Source organism: Pseudorca crassidens, chromosome 16, assembly GCF_039906515.1.
Source record: "Pseudorca crassidens isolate mPseCra1 chromosome 16, mPseCra1.hap1, whole genome shotgun sequence".
In the NCBI taxonomy this organism is placed as follows: domain Eukaryota; kingdom Metazoa; phylum Chordata; class Mammalia; order Artiodactyla; family Delphinidae; genus Pseudorca; species Pseudorca crassidens.
The window spans coordinates 28205240-28221796 of record NC_090311.1 but is presented as its reverse complement, the minus strand read 5'-3'; the positions used below and the strand labels follow the sequence as shown (position 1 = coordinate 28221796).

Here is a 16557-nt window from a genome sequence, read left to right as displayed (position 1 = left end):
ATTATAATAAGAAGTATAAGAGAAATCCAACATCACTATTATACCAGAGAAATAACCAATATTAATTGATTTAATTGTAACTGAGCATGGAATATCACACATTAAAACAGGAAACAGAGTAGAAAAAAAGCAATGAATGGCTAAAAGCTTGAATTTGCATTGACTGTGGGAGAATTTTCAGTGACTTGATAATAAAAACCATCATTTATGAGCCCCTCCTAATTGCCAGGGAAAATACGTACATTATCATTAATCCTCCCCCTCCTAACCTGGAAGGTAGGTGGTGTTAATTCCATTTTTTAGATGAAGATCTGAGAAAGTCTGGACCTGCCCAATGTCACACAGCTAGAATACGTCAGATATGATCAGATTTTAAAACCTATTACCAAAAAATTGTATAAATGATCTTATTTGCAAAGCAGAAATAGGGACACAGACAGAGAACAAACGTATGGATACCAAGGGGGGAAAGGGGGGTGGGATGAATTGGGAGATTGGGATTGACCTATATACACTATTGATACTATGTATAAAATAGATAACTAATGAGAACCCACTGTATAGCTAAGGGAACTCTACACAATGCTCTGTGGTGACCTAAATGGGAAGGAAAGCCAAAAAAGAGAAGATATATGTATATGTATAGCTGATTCACTTTGCTGTACAGTAAAAACTAACACAACATTGTGAAGCAACTATACTCCAATAAAAATTAATTTAAGAAATAAATAAATAAAACCTATTACCTTTATTTTATTCTATGCTCCCTCCTGAAGAAAGCACTGACCCTAAAGGTAAAAATAATTGTTACCTTAGAACAAAATAATTTTTTTTCAGTTTGAGCAACTAGGTCATCATTGAAGAAACATATTCCTTCTGTGTTTGAAATTAATGGAGAAGATAAATAGGAAAGAGAGTCCTGAGCAAGCTTCTTGGGGTTTGTTTATAATGGCCCTGAGAATGGAAATTCATGAGGGTTATTTCATCCTAAATGACCATAACTATGAAGTTAAGTCCAGCTTCACTGAAAATTCAGAGCTAGACCTGCCACCCAATATAATTTTTGTACCGATTATGTAAAGGCCTTTGAGACTTAAAAGTTGATATCTCTAAGCCTAAAGGCATTTTGTCCTAAACATTTCTGGCTGTGATTTTAAATCTGTACAAATACCAATAAGACAGGACCTATGCATGCACTTGAATCCATCTCTCCCGCCTCCTCCTCCTATAACAGCATCAGCTTCAATCTAGCCTCAGTTTACCAAGATCTCTTGAAAACTCTAGATTGAATTGTTGACTCTGTAAGTGGCCCAATTGCCTCCAGTTCTGACTGTGCCTGAAACTAGGATGTTCCCTTCCCCTTACTAGCCTGTTCCAATTCTAGACTTCTGATGTCCTAGCTTGCTTTGACCTGGGACATTGCCTTGAAACTGAGTTTTGACTGTTGCATGACCTGAGGCAGTGTTTAGAAGACACCTATGAGCCAGAAAGTACTTACTAGTCATCATGCTTCTATTTTATCAGGAAAATGTATGCTAATTATTGATGCTTTTGTGCTTGTGTATATATTCTTTTTTTCAAAAAAGACAGCTTTATGGGAATTCCCTGGTGGTCCAGTGGTTAGGACTCGACACTTTCACTGCCAGGGCCCGGGTTTGATCCCTGGTAGGGGATCTAAGACCCCAGAAGCTGCACGGCACAGCCAAAAAAAAACAAAAAAAACAAAAAAAAACAGCTTTATTGAGATATAATTCACATACTATAAAGTTCACCCATTTAAGGGTACAGTTCAGTGGTTTTTAGAAAATACAGAATTGTGCAATCATCACTGCAATCTAATTTTGGAATGTTTTCATCACCCTTCAAGAAAACTCCCTAGCCATTTGCACTCACTTTCCATACCTACACCATCACTAATCTATTTTCTGTCTCTATGGATTTGCTTATTCTGGACATTTCATATAAATGGAATCATATAATACGTGGTCTTTTGTGTCTGGCTGCTTTCAAGATTCATCCATGTTGTAGCAAGTATCAGTACTTCATTCCCTTTTTATGGCCATAAAATATTCCATTGTATGGATATAACACCTTTTGTTTATCCATTCATCAGTCGATGGACATTTGGCTTGTTTCCACTTCTTAATTATTATGAATCATCCTATGAACATTCTTGTACAAGATTTTGTGTTTACATATATTTTCATTTCTCTTGGGTAGACACCTAGGTGAAAGTGCTGGGTAATATGGTAACACTATGCTTAACATTTTGAGGAAATGCCAAACTGTTTTCCAATGTGGCGGCACCATTTTACATTCACACCAGAAATATATGAGGATTCCACCTTCTCCACGTTCTTGAAAACACTTGTTATTATCTTTTTAATTTTATCTTACTAGTAGGTGTGAAGTGGTATGTCATTGTGGTTTTGATTTGCATTCCTCTGGTGACTAATGATATTGAGAACCTTCTCATGTGTTTATTGGCCATTTGCATATCTTCTTTGGAGAAATGTTTATACAAATCCTTTGCCCATTTTTAAATTGGGTAGTCTTTTTATTGCTGAGTTATATGAGATTCTTTCTGACCTAACTTTGTTAATATAGGAGGTGCCAACCATGCCCACAATACAAAGCTAGCTGCTATTCTCTTGGGTGGAAACCCTTTAAGATCTCTCTCTCCCAGGCTAATATCTCATCTGTGGGAAACGCCCACACACCCTTCGACCTTAGGAATTCTGAGAGTATAGGCCATTTAATTTAAAAATTAAAAAAATTTTTTTAATTTATTTTTTGGCTGCATTGGGTCTTTGGTGCTGCACATGGGCTTTCTCTAGTTGTGGTGAGCAGGGGCTACTCTTCTTTGTGGTGCACAGGCCTCTCATTACAGTGGCTTCTCTTCTTGCAGAGCACAGGTCCTAGGCGAGCGGGCTTCAGTACTTGTAGCATGTAGGCTCAGTAGTTGTGGCTCACGGGCTTAGTTGCTCCACGGCATGTGGGATCTTCCTGGATCAGGGCTCGAACCTGTGTCCCCTGCATTGGCAGGCAGATTCATAACCACTGAGCCACCAGGGAAGCCCCTCCTTGTAGTTTTGATTTCATTTCTCTAATAATTAGTGATGTTGAGCAGCTTTTCATGTGCTTCTTGGCCATCTGTATGTCCTCTTTGGGGAAATGTCTATTTAGGTCTTCTGCCCAGTTTTTGATTCGGTTGTTTGTTTTTTTAATATTGAGCTGCATGAGCTGTTTATATATTTTGGAGATTAATCCTTTGTCCGTTGATTTGTTTGCAAATATTTTCTCCCACTCAGGGTTGTTGTTTTGTCTTGTTTGTAGTTTCCTTTGCTTTGCAAAAGCTTTGAAGTTTCATTAGGTCCCATTTGTTTATTTTTGTTTTTATTTCCATTACTCTAGGAGGTGGATCAAAAAAGATCTTGCTGTGATTTATGTGAAAGAGTGTTCTTCCTATGTTTTCCTCTAAGAGTTTTATAGTGTCCGGTCTTACATTTAGGTCTCTAATCCATTTTGAGTTTATTTTTGTGTACAGTGTTAGGGAGTGTTCTAATTTCATTCTTTTACATGTAGCTGTCCAGTTTTCCCAGCACCACTTATTGAAGAGACTGTCTTTTCTCCATTGTATATCCTTGCTTCCTTTGTCATAGATTAGTTGACCATAGGTGTGGGGATTTATCTCTGGGCTTTCTATCCTGTTCCATTGATCTATATTTCTGGTTTTGTGCCAGTACCATATTGTCTTGATTACTGTAGCTTTGTAATACAGTCAGACTCAGGGAGTCTGATTCCTCCAGCTCCTTTCTATCCCCTTGAGACTGCTTTGGCTATTCGGGGTCTTTTGTGTCTCCATACAAATTTTAGGATTTTTTGTTCTAGTTCTGTAAAAAACGCCATTGGTAATTTGATAGGGATTGCATTGATTCTGTAGATTGCTTTGGGTAGTATAGTCATTTTCACAATATTGATCTTCCAATCCAAGAACATGGTATATCTCTCCATCTGTTTGTGTCATCTTTGATTTCTTTCATCAGTGTCTTATAGTTTTCTGAGTACACGTCTTTTACCTCCCTAGGTATTCCTAGGTATTTTATTCTTTTTGTTGCAGTGGTAAATGGGAGTGTTTCTTTAATTTCTCTTTCAGATTTTTCACCATTAGTGTATAGGAATGCAAGAGATTTCAGTGCATTAATTTTGTATCCTGCAACTTTACCAGATTCACTGATTTAGCTCTAGTGGTTTTCTGGTGGCATCTTTAGGATTCTCTTTGTATAGTATCATGTCATCTGCAAACAGTGACAGTTTTACTTCTTCTTTTCCTATTTGGATTCCTTTTTCTTCTCTGATTGCCGTGGCTAGGACTTCCAAAACTATGTTGAATAATACTGGTGAGAGTGGACATCCTTGTCTTGTTCCTGATGCTTTCAGTTTTTCACCATTGAGAATGATGTTTGCTGTGGGTTTGTCGTATGAGGCCTTTATTATGCTGAGGTAGGTTCCCTCTATGCCTACTTTCTGGAGAGTTTTTATCATAAATAGGTGTTGAATTTTGTCAAAAGCCTTTCTGCAACTATTGAGATGATCATATGGTTTTTATTCTTCAATTTGTTAATATGGTGTATCACATTGATTGATTTGCATATATTGAAGAATCCTTGCATCCCTGGGATAAAACCCACTTGATCGTGGTGTATGATCCTTTTAATGTGTTGTTGGATTCTGTTTGCTAGTATTTTGTTGAGGATTTTTGCATCTATATTCATCAGTGATATTGGTCTGTAATCTTCTTTTTTTGGAGTATCTTTGTCTTGTTTTGGTATCAGGGTGATGGGGGTCTCATAGAATGAGTTTGGGAGTGTTCCTTCCTCTGCAATTTTTTGGAAGAGTTTGAGAAGGATGGGTGTTAGCTCTTCCCTAAATGTTTGATAGAATTCACCTGTGAAGCCATCTGGTCCTGCACTTTTGTTTGTTGGAAGATTTTTTTTTTTTTTTGGAAGATTTTTAATCACAGTTTCAATTTCATTACTTGTGATTGGTCTGTTCATATTTTCTATTTCTTCCTGGTTCAGTCTTGGAAGGTTATACCTTTCTAAGAACTTGTCCCTTTCTTCCAGGTTGCTCATTTTATTGGCATAGAGTTGCTTGTAGTAGTCTCTTATGATGCTTTGTATTTCTGTGGTGTCCATTGTCACTTCTTTTTCATTTCTAATTTTATTGATTTGAGTCCTCTCCCTCTTTTTCTTGATGAGTCTAGCTAAGGGCTTATCAATTTTGTTTATCTTCTCAGACAACCAGCTTTTAGTTTTATTGATCTTTGCTATTGTTTTCTTTGTTTCTATTTCATTTATTTCTGCTCTGATCGTTATGATTTCTTTCCTTCTACTAACTTTGGGTTTTGTTTGTTCTTGTTTCTGTAGTTCCTTTAAGTGTAAGGTTAGATTGTTTAGTTGAGATTTTTCTTGTTTCCTGAGGTAGGATTGTATTGCTCTAAACTTCCCTCTTAGAACTGCTTTTGCTGCATCCCATAGGTTTTGGATCTTCATGTTTTCATTGTCATTTGCCTCTAGGTATTTTTTGATTTCCTCTTTGATTTCTTCAGTGACCTCTTGGTTATTAGTAACGTATTGTTTAGCCTCCATGTGTTTGTGTTTTTTATGTTTTTTTTCCTTCTAATTGATATCTAATCTCATAGCGTTGTGGTCAGAAAGGATGCTTGATATGATTTCAATTTTCTTAAATTTACTGAGGCTTGATTTGTGACCCAAGATGTGCTCTATCCTGGAGATTGCTCCATGTGCACTTGAGAAGAAAGTGTAATCTGCTGTTTTTGGATGGAATGTCCTATAGGCAGGCAGATTCTTAACCACTGGACCACCAGGTAAGTCCCATCATTATGTTATTTTATTATGGAATTTAACCTCACCTCCCAAACTAGCTTCCTCTTCTGTCTGTTCTCTCTTCAGTCTACTAGTTCTGCATCCCAAGTTAGGGAACCTAGCTGGCAAATTCAAAACTTCTCAGAATTCATGGAAGGAGGAGACTCTGAGTGACAAAAGACAAAACTCTTGTTAGCTAGAAAGGAGTGTGAGGGTGGGAAGAAAACAGAGATGCTCACATGTTAGCAAATCACATTAACATTTAGATCCAAAATTTACAGCTTCAAAATCCCCACCTCAAGGACCTCAGCTCTACTTTTTTTGTGTGGTAAAGTATACACGATATAAAACTTACCATTTTACCCATTTTTAAGTGTACAGTTTAGTGGCATTAAGTACATGCACATTGTTATGCAATCATCACCGTCGTCTATCTCCAGAACTTTATCTTCCCAAATTGAAACTCCATACCCATTAAACAATAACTCCCCATTCTCCCCCCTCCCCCTGCAAGCACCATTCTACTTTGTCTCTATGAGTTTGACTACTCCAGGTACCTCATATAAATGGAATCATACAATATTTGTCCTTTTGTGACTGGCTTATTTCACTTGGCATAATGTCTTCAAGGTTCATCCATTTGTAACATGCGTTAGACTATAAATCCTTCTTTTTGAAGGCTGAATAATATTCCATTGTATGTATATAATCACTCTTTGTTTATCCATTCATCCACTAATGGACGTTTGGGTTGTTTCCACATTTTTGGCTATTGTGAATAATGCTGCTAGGAACATGGGTGTACAAATATCTGTTGGAGAGAACTTTAAAAAAATCAGTTCTTTTGAGTATACACCCAGAAACTCAGCTCTGCTTTTATTTTTTTATTATTATTTTCTTTTACTTTTTTTGGGGGGGGCATGCTGTGTGGCATATAGGATCTTAGTCCCCTGACCAGGGATCAAACCCTGTGCCCCCTACATAGGGAGCACAGAGTCTTAACCACTGTACTGCCTGGGAAGTCCCAAGCTCTGCTTTTAAAGCTTCTTTCCCTCCCAATGTCCTGGAGCCTGGGATGCCTGCTGGCATTTGAGCCATCCTTTTGTGGCAGCTACTCCTCATAGCACTCCACTGGGCCACCACTGGGCAGCTGTTCTAGCCATTCTCTTCTGCGTCACTGTTCTCTTAGCAATACTCAGTCTTTCCTTGCAATCTCCCCACTTGCTCTCCAACCCCCAGCCCTGCCCCTCATCACTTTCTGAAGAAGACGTAACTATGCATGTCTGAATCCTACCTGTGAACATGGTTTGAATTCTTATCCAAGGGGGCTCCTTGGGCCCCCATGTAAATCAATGGCTGCAAATAGATGGGGTGGGGCAGGGAGAGATTTGTGGTGGGGATTATCATTTCATCTGTTTATGATATTCTAATTATAGAGTGCGCATAGCGCAAGGAAAGGGATTTTTGAGACTTGATATAAAGTCAAACATTCAAAGAAAATCTACTGTGGAAAAAAAGGATTTATTTTGTGAATGTGGCAGAAATCATGTAAGTGCTTTCCATTGGAAATAGGAAAAAATACACATAGGCCATTATATTAATTTCTCTATTTTGAAAAACTATAGAAAATCAGCATATCTCCAAAGCCACAGAAAGAGTGAAGGCTCCACTATTTGCCAATTGTCTCAGTAAAGGCCTTCTGTGGGCCTGGGCCTGGTTTGGCTGGATCATGGTTTATAAAGTACTCTATAGGATATAAGTATATTGTTTTACCCTTGGTGTTTTCAGGACCCAGATCCTTTTTGGCAAGGGATTTGTAGGTTTAAACAAATGTCCATCAAGCTTTTAGCGAGTAGTGTTTCTGTCCTAGCAGTATTTAAAATGAAAAGAGACTATGGGGTGGGAGAAGGAATGAGAGGAAAAAGCAATTACTTTGATTTAAGTTGTTAAAAGAGAAAAGTTCTTTTGTCTAGGGATAAAGCACAGCTTGTAGGGTTGTGGGATGTTGATAAACCCGGTAACAATGGGTTTGGTCTCTATGTCCTTTGGCTCCCCCAGGGGCTTCAGGACAAAGTTTTGCAGAATGGTGGTGAGAAACAGGAACAACTCCACGCGGGCCAGGCCCTCTCCAACACATGCCCGTTTCCCTGGAAGGAGGAGACAGTTCCATTAGCTTGCTCCAAATTCAAATACAATAGCTCGTATTCAAATACTATACACTCCTAACAGCCAATGAAAACACTGATCAGAAAAGGGATGGCTAAGAAACTGTTGGAGGACAATGAACTGGTACAGTTCTTCTAGACGGATATTTGTCAATACATATCAAAACTCTGAAGAAATTTTCACTCTTAATTCAGTAATTCTCCTTCTGGGGATTTATCTGTAGGAATTAGAGATTCACCTATGCGGGTGTCACTTGCATTGTTATTTATGACACTGATGAGTTAGTTGAAAACTAGACATCCACCTATACTGGATTAATTAAATAAATCCTTGTGCATCTATCATGCAACACAACCTAAACATGTTTGTACAGAAGATTATTTAATACTGTCTTATATCACAACACACTAAGCAAAAGCAGGTTATCAAATAGATTGTACAGAATGAGCCTGATTTTTTAAAATAAAATATACGTTTATTATGTATATCTAGACAACTGTGTGAAGTATATATAGCAAAATATTAACAGCGGTTATAGCCTGAATCTGAAATTCAGGCTATAGTCTGAAATTGCAAATGATTTTCCTTTTTCTTTTTTTCCTTTTTACAAATCCACCCATCCACTCATCCATCTATTTATGGCTGCGCTGGGTCCTCGCGGCTGCTCGCGCCCCGCCCCCCGCGCCCCCCCTACCCCCCCACCAGGCTGCGGAGAGCAGGGGCCACTCCTCGCCGCGGTGTGCCCAGCAGCCTTCCCTCCTTGGTATGCGGGAGCCCCTGGGCCAGGGCCGGAACCCGCGTCTCCTGCATTGGCAGGTGGACTCCCAACCACTGCACCACCAGGGAAGTCCCTCTTTTCTTTTCTTTTTTTTTTTTGCTCTTCTGCATTTTCCATCTTTTATATTGAACACTTACTATCACTGTGATTAGAAATAAAACATACTGTTATTTTTGAAAATACTAATCAAATGATTGACTAGGGTAACAAAGAAAAAGAATGGGTGCTGAGCAATCCTAAGTTGTCTTTATGACTTTATGAGAACTAGCAACTGGGAGCCAACCAGCGCTTGCAAAGAGGCAAGTGTATGTGGGGCTCCGGATTTCAGAGGGGAAGAAAGAGGATGAAGTGGCCAAGGTGTCTCTGATGGCCTCTCTAAGAATCAGAAAATTAATAATGGTTAATAATTGTTTAAGAAGAGAGAAACTTGAACATTTTGTTTTGAAAAAGTCATATTATGAAAGGGAGATCAACAGGCAAGAGTTTGTAAAAGGAGGTCCCTTTGTTATCTGATAATGTGTGACATCTGAATTAAATTGATTTGCCTTGGTTTCTTTAAAAACTAGCATTGAACTCAATCACCAAACAACAAAAGAGTCTCTGGAAGACTTACCTGATCCTACTGGTATACAGACTTAAATGGATCCATCCCGATTTGGGGGTTTATAACAGATTGATTTGATTGACTTTGCTATCATCAGTGGATTACTTAGTTATGCCATATTCAGTAAAGCTAAAAGTTATCCAAAAGGTTCATGTGTATGGTTTGGATGGGGTGTATTTGTATTTACCCATGGAAAAAGGCACGAAGTATTCTGTTTTCCTGACGCTGCCATTTTTATCCAAAAAGTGACCTGGGTCAAACTTCTCTGGGTTGGGAAATTCCTTGCAATCGTACAGGACCGAAGACAGTAATGGCAATACAGTAGCGCCCTGGAACCAAGAAATGGAGAGTGGAGTGGCACGTTATCATGCTTACCTTTGGTCCCTAAAAAGTCTAGTACTTTTAATCACAGTGGATTAAATAGGATCGAGCACTCTTAAGTTTGCCTGGAGAAAACTGTCTCATGTGATGGCTCTTTTACACACATCACCATACAAGATCTTTTATCAAGTAATAAGATGGTTCTCTGTGGGAAGAGCACTGTTATGGTCAATGTGCAATAATCAATTGTTAAAAAGCTAAGGTTTGCAACCCATATTGTCTAGACATGCGCTTTACTGGAATTGTTGCCTCAAATAGAAAGAGCTCACATTTCATAATTTTTTTCTTTCTGAATTCAAGTGTGAATGGAAGAAAATGAGAGATGGAAACTTGTAATCTATAAAATCTATTGGATCAAACCCCACTTCCCTCACTTGTAAAACGGGGTGGGGTAACAACAATAGGCTTTCCTCTTTGCCCCATTAGATTTTGTGAGATTTAAATGACAAAATAATAATGACCATTGATACGGAACGCTTCACATTTACCTGACACTGTGTTTAGTAGTTTATAAATTTAATTCTCACTTCAACCATATTCAGTAGGCTCTTTTTGTTTGTTTGTTTGTTTCACATTGTATAAATGCAGAAATTGAGATTCAGAGAGAAGAAATAACTTACTTGAGGTTATACTTTTAGCAAGTGGCATGGTTAGAATTTGACCCATCTATCTATGGGTCATAAAGCACCCCTGTTTAAGTGAAAGCCTCCTCTTCCCATTTTTACCTCATTTCGTATTTCCTGAAACGTTATTTCACAAGTTTTGGAGTAGGTAATACATGCACATGGTATAAAATACAAAAAAAAAAAAGTACAAAAGGGTACAAAGTGAAAATAAGTCTCTTTCCTAGACTCAAGTCCCCTGGTTTCCTTCTTAATGTAATCACTGTTACCAGTGTACGATATATCCTTTATGAGATATCTTATGGATTAAAAAAAAAAGGTACACACCTATTTCCTACTTTTTCCACAAATAGTAGCATCCTGTAGAGTTCTGTCGCTTGCTTAGTATTCTACTTTACATAAATAATTTTTAGGGAATTCCCTGGCGGTCCAGTGGTTAGGACTTGGTGCTTTCACTGCCGGGGGCCACTTTCGATCCCTGGTCGGGGATCTAAGATCCTGTAAGCCATGCAGCGTGGCCAAAAATAATAATAATAATAATTTTAAGTCCTTTTTAAATGAATATTCGGCACCAATACTGCTGCAATGAATATTATTTGGGGGGAAATATACACAAAGGATAAATTCCTAGTAGTGGAACTGCTTTTCAAATTGCTATGCACGTTTTGAATTTTCACAGAAATTGCAATGATGCCTTGCATGGAAGTTACACCAATTTATACTACTAGCAAAAACATATGTTTTTTTATATCTTGCCAACATATTGTGACAAGTGAAAACATGTTTCTTTATCATTTTTATTTTCAATATATTTTATTGTGTAAGTATATTTTCACATATTTAAAACCATTTGTAATTACTTTCACTCAAATTTAAATTTTGTCTCCCATGCATTCTATCTGTTGGTTCTGGGGTTTTTTCATGCTGACTGTAGGAGTTCATTTTATTTTTCAGTAATTAGTTCTTTGTTCTTATGAACTATGAAACATTTTGTCTCAGTTTGTCATTTGTCTTTTGACTTTGTTTCTTTTTCTTAGGTAGATTTTTCTTACTTGCATGTAACCAAATTTATCCATTTTTAAATGTATAGCCCTCTTATTCCTCTTTTCTTTGGTCAATGTTAGAAAGTCTTTCTTCACTCTGAAATTCTCAAAAAAAATTATTGTTTTTATCCTTAGCACTTTTATAGTTTAATATCCTATGTGTATATATTTGAGCCACCAAGAATAAATTTTCATATAAGATTTATTTTATATGAAAGTTTGAGGTAGGGATTTATTATTCTTTTTTTTCCAACTCCCCTGGGAGTTCTACAACTGAATAATCAATATTTTTCCTCTAGGTTACAAGGAAAAAGCCACTTTATCATATACTAAGTTTCCATGTATAATTACATTTATTTCTAGACTTTATTTGATTGATCTGTCTACTCAAGAAGCTGTATTATAGTGCTTTAATAACTGTGACCTTATATTTTAATATTTGGTAGGACCTGTCCCTGACTATTCTTTATTTTTTAATTTCCCACATCAAATTTGAGATCTGTTAGTTTAGTTCCAAAAAAGTATCTAGTTTATATTTTCATTGAGATCTCATAAATGCATAGATTAATTTCAGGGTAACTGCTATCTTCCTACCTGAACACAGAATAAATCTAATTTATTCAAAACTTGTGTATCTTTCATTAACATTTTAAGGGGGTTTTTTTTTGGTATAAATCTTGCAAATTTCTTATCAAGTATATTCCTAAGTATTTTATCCTCGTTTTTATCAATAAAAAGCTTTTATTCATTATGTTTTTAAAACATAGCTTTTATTTTATATAGGGTAGAAATTGATTTTTTTAATAATAAATTTGTACCCAACCACTGGAAAATTCTATTTTTGCAGTGGTACTTAAGTTAATTTTCTTGAGTTTTCCAGGTACAATTATGTCACCTACAAATCGACCCCGCCTCTTAAATGTTTTACTTCATTACCTTTTTCTAATTCTAGTTAAATACTGGTAATGGTGGATAGCCTTGTCTTATTCCTGATATTAATAGGAATGCTTTTAGTCAAAAAGCATGATTTGGGAAATATGTTTTCCATGGCTAATGAGGTATTTATCTATTCCTATTTTTTTAAGGGTTAAACTCTTTAATATTATCAAAAGCATTTTCTGTACAAATGTGATTATCATGTGATTTTTCTCTAAGTTCTACTTATATGGTGATAATAAACCAGATTTTCTGGTGTTAGACCATTCCTGTGTTCCTGATTACCTTCACTTGCTGGTGATGTAGTATTTTTAATGTGATGCTAGACTTATGTGTTAATAGACTTTTGCATTGACGTTTGGCAGTAAGGTTGGGAGCTGTTTCAGTTTTGCAGTATTCTGTCATCTTTTCTTCCTCTTCTATACTCTTGAATGGATTAAATGTAAAACCCAACCCCTTAATCACTACAGAAGACTGACTACAGAAGACTGACTACTCTTTTGATAATTGTTAACTGTCATGGGCAGCAATATCCCAAATGTGCTGGTATATGAGGTCTTCAGAGGAAAGAATTCGGGTTAAAGAAAGCTGACATTTGACTTGATTACTTTAGAGCTGCAGATACATTTTCCATCTCTTCCCCCTATTTAAAATCCATCATGGAAAATCAGGTTTCTGTTCCCACAACATTCGCATTAATGCAAATCACTTCTCCCTCAATACATTCTACGTGAGAGTGTGAGGGGCCTTGGGAGCCGCAGGTCAGCTTCCCCATTCCAGGAAGGCAGAGACAGGACCACAGAGGTGACATAATAGCCTGAGGGTGCACTGCATGGCAATGACAGATTGCAAACCCAGGTCATGTGACTCTGACCTTGTGTTCTTTCTATGTCTCTCAATTACCTCTCTTCCTGAAACAGAACTGAGATGCCTCAGGCCCCACTGAGGTATCATGCTGCCCCTTCTATCCCACCCAGGTTTCCCAGACACCTCTAACCTTAGGGATGAAGTACTGTCTGAATTTCGTATCCCGGGCCACAGTACGGGGCATGTTAGAAGGAAGGAGGGTGATGTATCTTTGTATCTCATGAAGCACGGCCTCTGTATAGGGCAGCTTTATCTTGTCCTTCATGCAGGGGCTTTGGTTGCATCCAATTACACGGTCAATTTCTTCATGAACTTTGGCTGCAAAGACATGAATCATGAATGCTACTCAAGAGATGTGTCCCCTGGATACCTGGAAATGCTTACGATGTATAATAGACAGTGGCCTAGAAAAGGCTCCCAAGGTCAAAGACATGTTGCTAAACAGCCCACTGGTCTGCTCCTCAATGGAATTTCTATTTTCTATTTTCTGATCTAAAAGACCAGAGATTTTGCTGCAGGAAACATAAAAGCTGCATCAGCTATGTCCTTGGCCTCCTGCCTGAATTGGTTTGTCCTCCTGTATGGGTGAGGAGATGACCTCTGTGGCAGGGATTAAGGTTTACCCCAGATTCCTGGCAAAGCAGCTGTGGAGAGGAAATGTTTAATCCTCACTCTAGTGGGAGCATCTCCTTTGTCAGCCTCATCCAGTGTCCTACACATTTTGTGGGAATGGCAAACACCATTTTGTTAAGCAGTATAAACACTGGCTTTCTAAGACCTGTGCTCTGAGAACGTGCTTGAGAAAATCACGCTACTACAATTTCATTTTTTAATTTTAAATTACATTGGAGCTAAAAATTCCCTTTGGGGAGTCTGATCCATTCTCAAGATGGAAAAACACAGGCCTGTGAGGTGAAATAACTTGTTTGAGGTCACACAGCCAGGTATGGGCAGGCCGAGAATGAGAAGCCATCGTGGGAATCCATGCATCCCTCATCTACATAGGGCTCACTCTTCAGCATTGCATCACATATGGAAGAGTTGGGATTCAGAAGCTCCTCTGTGTTTAAACTTAAATGAAAGCCTTTGGGTTCATAAAGGTCTCTCTTTCTTGTCAGCATCATTTGATATAATTCTGATCAAACCATGGATGACCCTTTGCATGACGTTCTACAAGGCAGTCCAAAGAAAGAGAAGTTGTCACTGCCAGTGGTATCTTCCCACCCTCACCAGTGCCAGGAGCTCATATTTTATCCTACATAAATACTTAGGATATTTGCTGTACCTTGAACCTCAGGGTATTTCATTAGGAGCAGGAACCCATAGCTCAGAGTGAGACTGGTTGTCTCTGTTCCCGCTGAAAACAGATTTGATCCACAGGTTGTCAAGTTCTCCAAGTGAAATTCAGACTCTGGGTTCTGTTTCTCCTGTAGATGGTAGAGTTAATGGCCACATGAGTTAAAAAGAAGGCAGTGGCTTATCAGAGCTCTATGATCACACCCCATCACTAGCAATAGGCTTCACTTTGTGCACGGTAGGGTGGTAGATAAAGAAATCCGTCATGGAATCGAAACTTCTGGTTCAAATCCCGGGTTGGTCAATGAACAGATGTGTGCCCTTGGCAAGTTACTTTACCTTTTTACTCAATTTCATCATCTGTGAAATTGGGGTAAAAAGTAGAACATATCCCATAGGGTTATTATAAAAATTAAAAGAATTAATGGGTGGAAGATCTTGGAAAAATTCTTCATATATACAAATACTCAGTAAATGGTATCTTCTTTTATTATATTTAATGAAAAAGACTAGATGATAAGCTCTGTGTGAGCACAATGTAGAGAAATCACTGGTTTGGGACTGGTCTGTTTCCTTCACTTACAAAGACTTAGGTATTCACAGCCCCACACTCTCACATATGACACATCATTATTAATGGCATTTCATTTTTTTTTTATTGGAGTATAATTGCTTTACAATGTTGTGTTAGTTTCTGCTGTACAACAAAGTAAATCAGCTATATGTATACATAAATCCCCTCCCTCTTAAGCCTCCCTTCCACCCACCCCCATTATTGGCATTTCTAATATGAAGATTGTACTTGTACATATAGGACATTTTAACTTATAATTTTTTGCATGGGATCTACAAAGTCTTTAGAAAATAAACTGATCCAGGGCTTAAAAACAGTGAGTGAGCTTTCTTTTTTTTTTTTTTTTTTTGCACCCTTCTAATGTTTAAATCAAGAATATATTTTTATTCTTATTTTTTTCATATATCTACATTAACTTTGCAAAAGTAATACATATACATCATAGAAATACAAATACATTGTAGTGTTACACACAGGAATGCATTATATGTGTACAAATACATGAACATTGTCAAAAAATTAGAAATTACAGGGGAACTAGAAGAAAATTAATCCTATCATTTAAGTAATAAACATTGACAATATTTTGGCATATATTCTCCAATTTTTTTCTTTTTTGTTGAATTTTAGAATTTTATTTATTTTTTTATACAGCAGGTTCTTATTAGTCATCCATTTTATACATATTAGTGTATATATGTCAATCCCCATCTCCCAATTCATCACACCCCACCCCCACTCCCCCGACTTTCCTCCCTTGGTGTCCATACGTTTGTTCTCTACATCTGTGTCTCTAATTCTGCCTTGCAAACCAGCTCATCTGTACCATTCTTCTAGATTCCACATATACACATTAATATACGATATTTGTTTTTCCCTTTCTGACTTACTTCACTCTGTATGACAGTCTCTAGATCAATTCACGTCTCTACAAATGACCCAATTTCATTCCTTTTTATGGCTGAGTAATATTCCATTGTATATATGTACCACATCTTCTTTATCCATTCGTCAGTCGATGGGGATTTAGGTTGCTTCCATGATTGGCTATTGTAAATATTGCTACAATGAACATTGGGGTGCATGTGTCTTTTTGAATTATGGTTTCCTCTGGGTATATGGCCAGGAATGGGATTGCTGGGTCATATGGTAATTTTACTTTCAGTTTTTTAAGGAACCTCCATACTGTTCTCCACAGTGGCTCTATCAATTTATATTCCCACCAACAGTGCAAGAGGGTTCCCTTTTCTCCACACCCTCTCCAGCGTTCGTTGTTTGTAGATTTTCTCATGATGCCCATTCTAACTGGTGTGAGGAGAGATACCTCATTGTAGTTTTGATTTGAATTCTCTAATAATTAGTGATGCTGAACAGGTTTTCATGTGCTTCTTGGCCATCTGT

The 16557-nt window shown here is 37.5% G+C and overlaps 1 protein-coding gene across 1 annotated transcript in view; it reads right to left on the bottom strand.

The window, feature by feature from the left end:
* Positions 1-7390: 7390 nt before the first annotated feature.
* The window catches only part of LOC137208885 (cytochrome P450 2C23-like), a 32018-nt gene continuing 22851 nt past the window's right edge, over positions 7391-16557 (bottom strand). Inside the window, exons 6-9 of the mRNA XM_067709702.1 lie at positions 14572-14713; positions 13417-13604; positions 9624-9765; positions 7391-8035 (exon numbers count right to left, since the gene is read on the bottom strand). Of these exons, the coding sequence (XP_067565803.1) occupies positions 7827-8035; positions 9624-9765; positions 13417-13604; positions 14572-14713 (681 nt within the window). The 3' untranslated portion in view covers positions 7391-7826. The remainder of the gene's footprint in view (positions 8036-9623; positions 9766-13416; positions 13605-14571; positions 14714-16557) is intronic.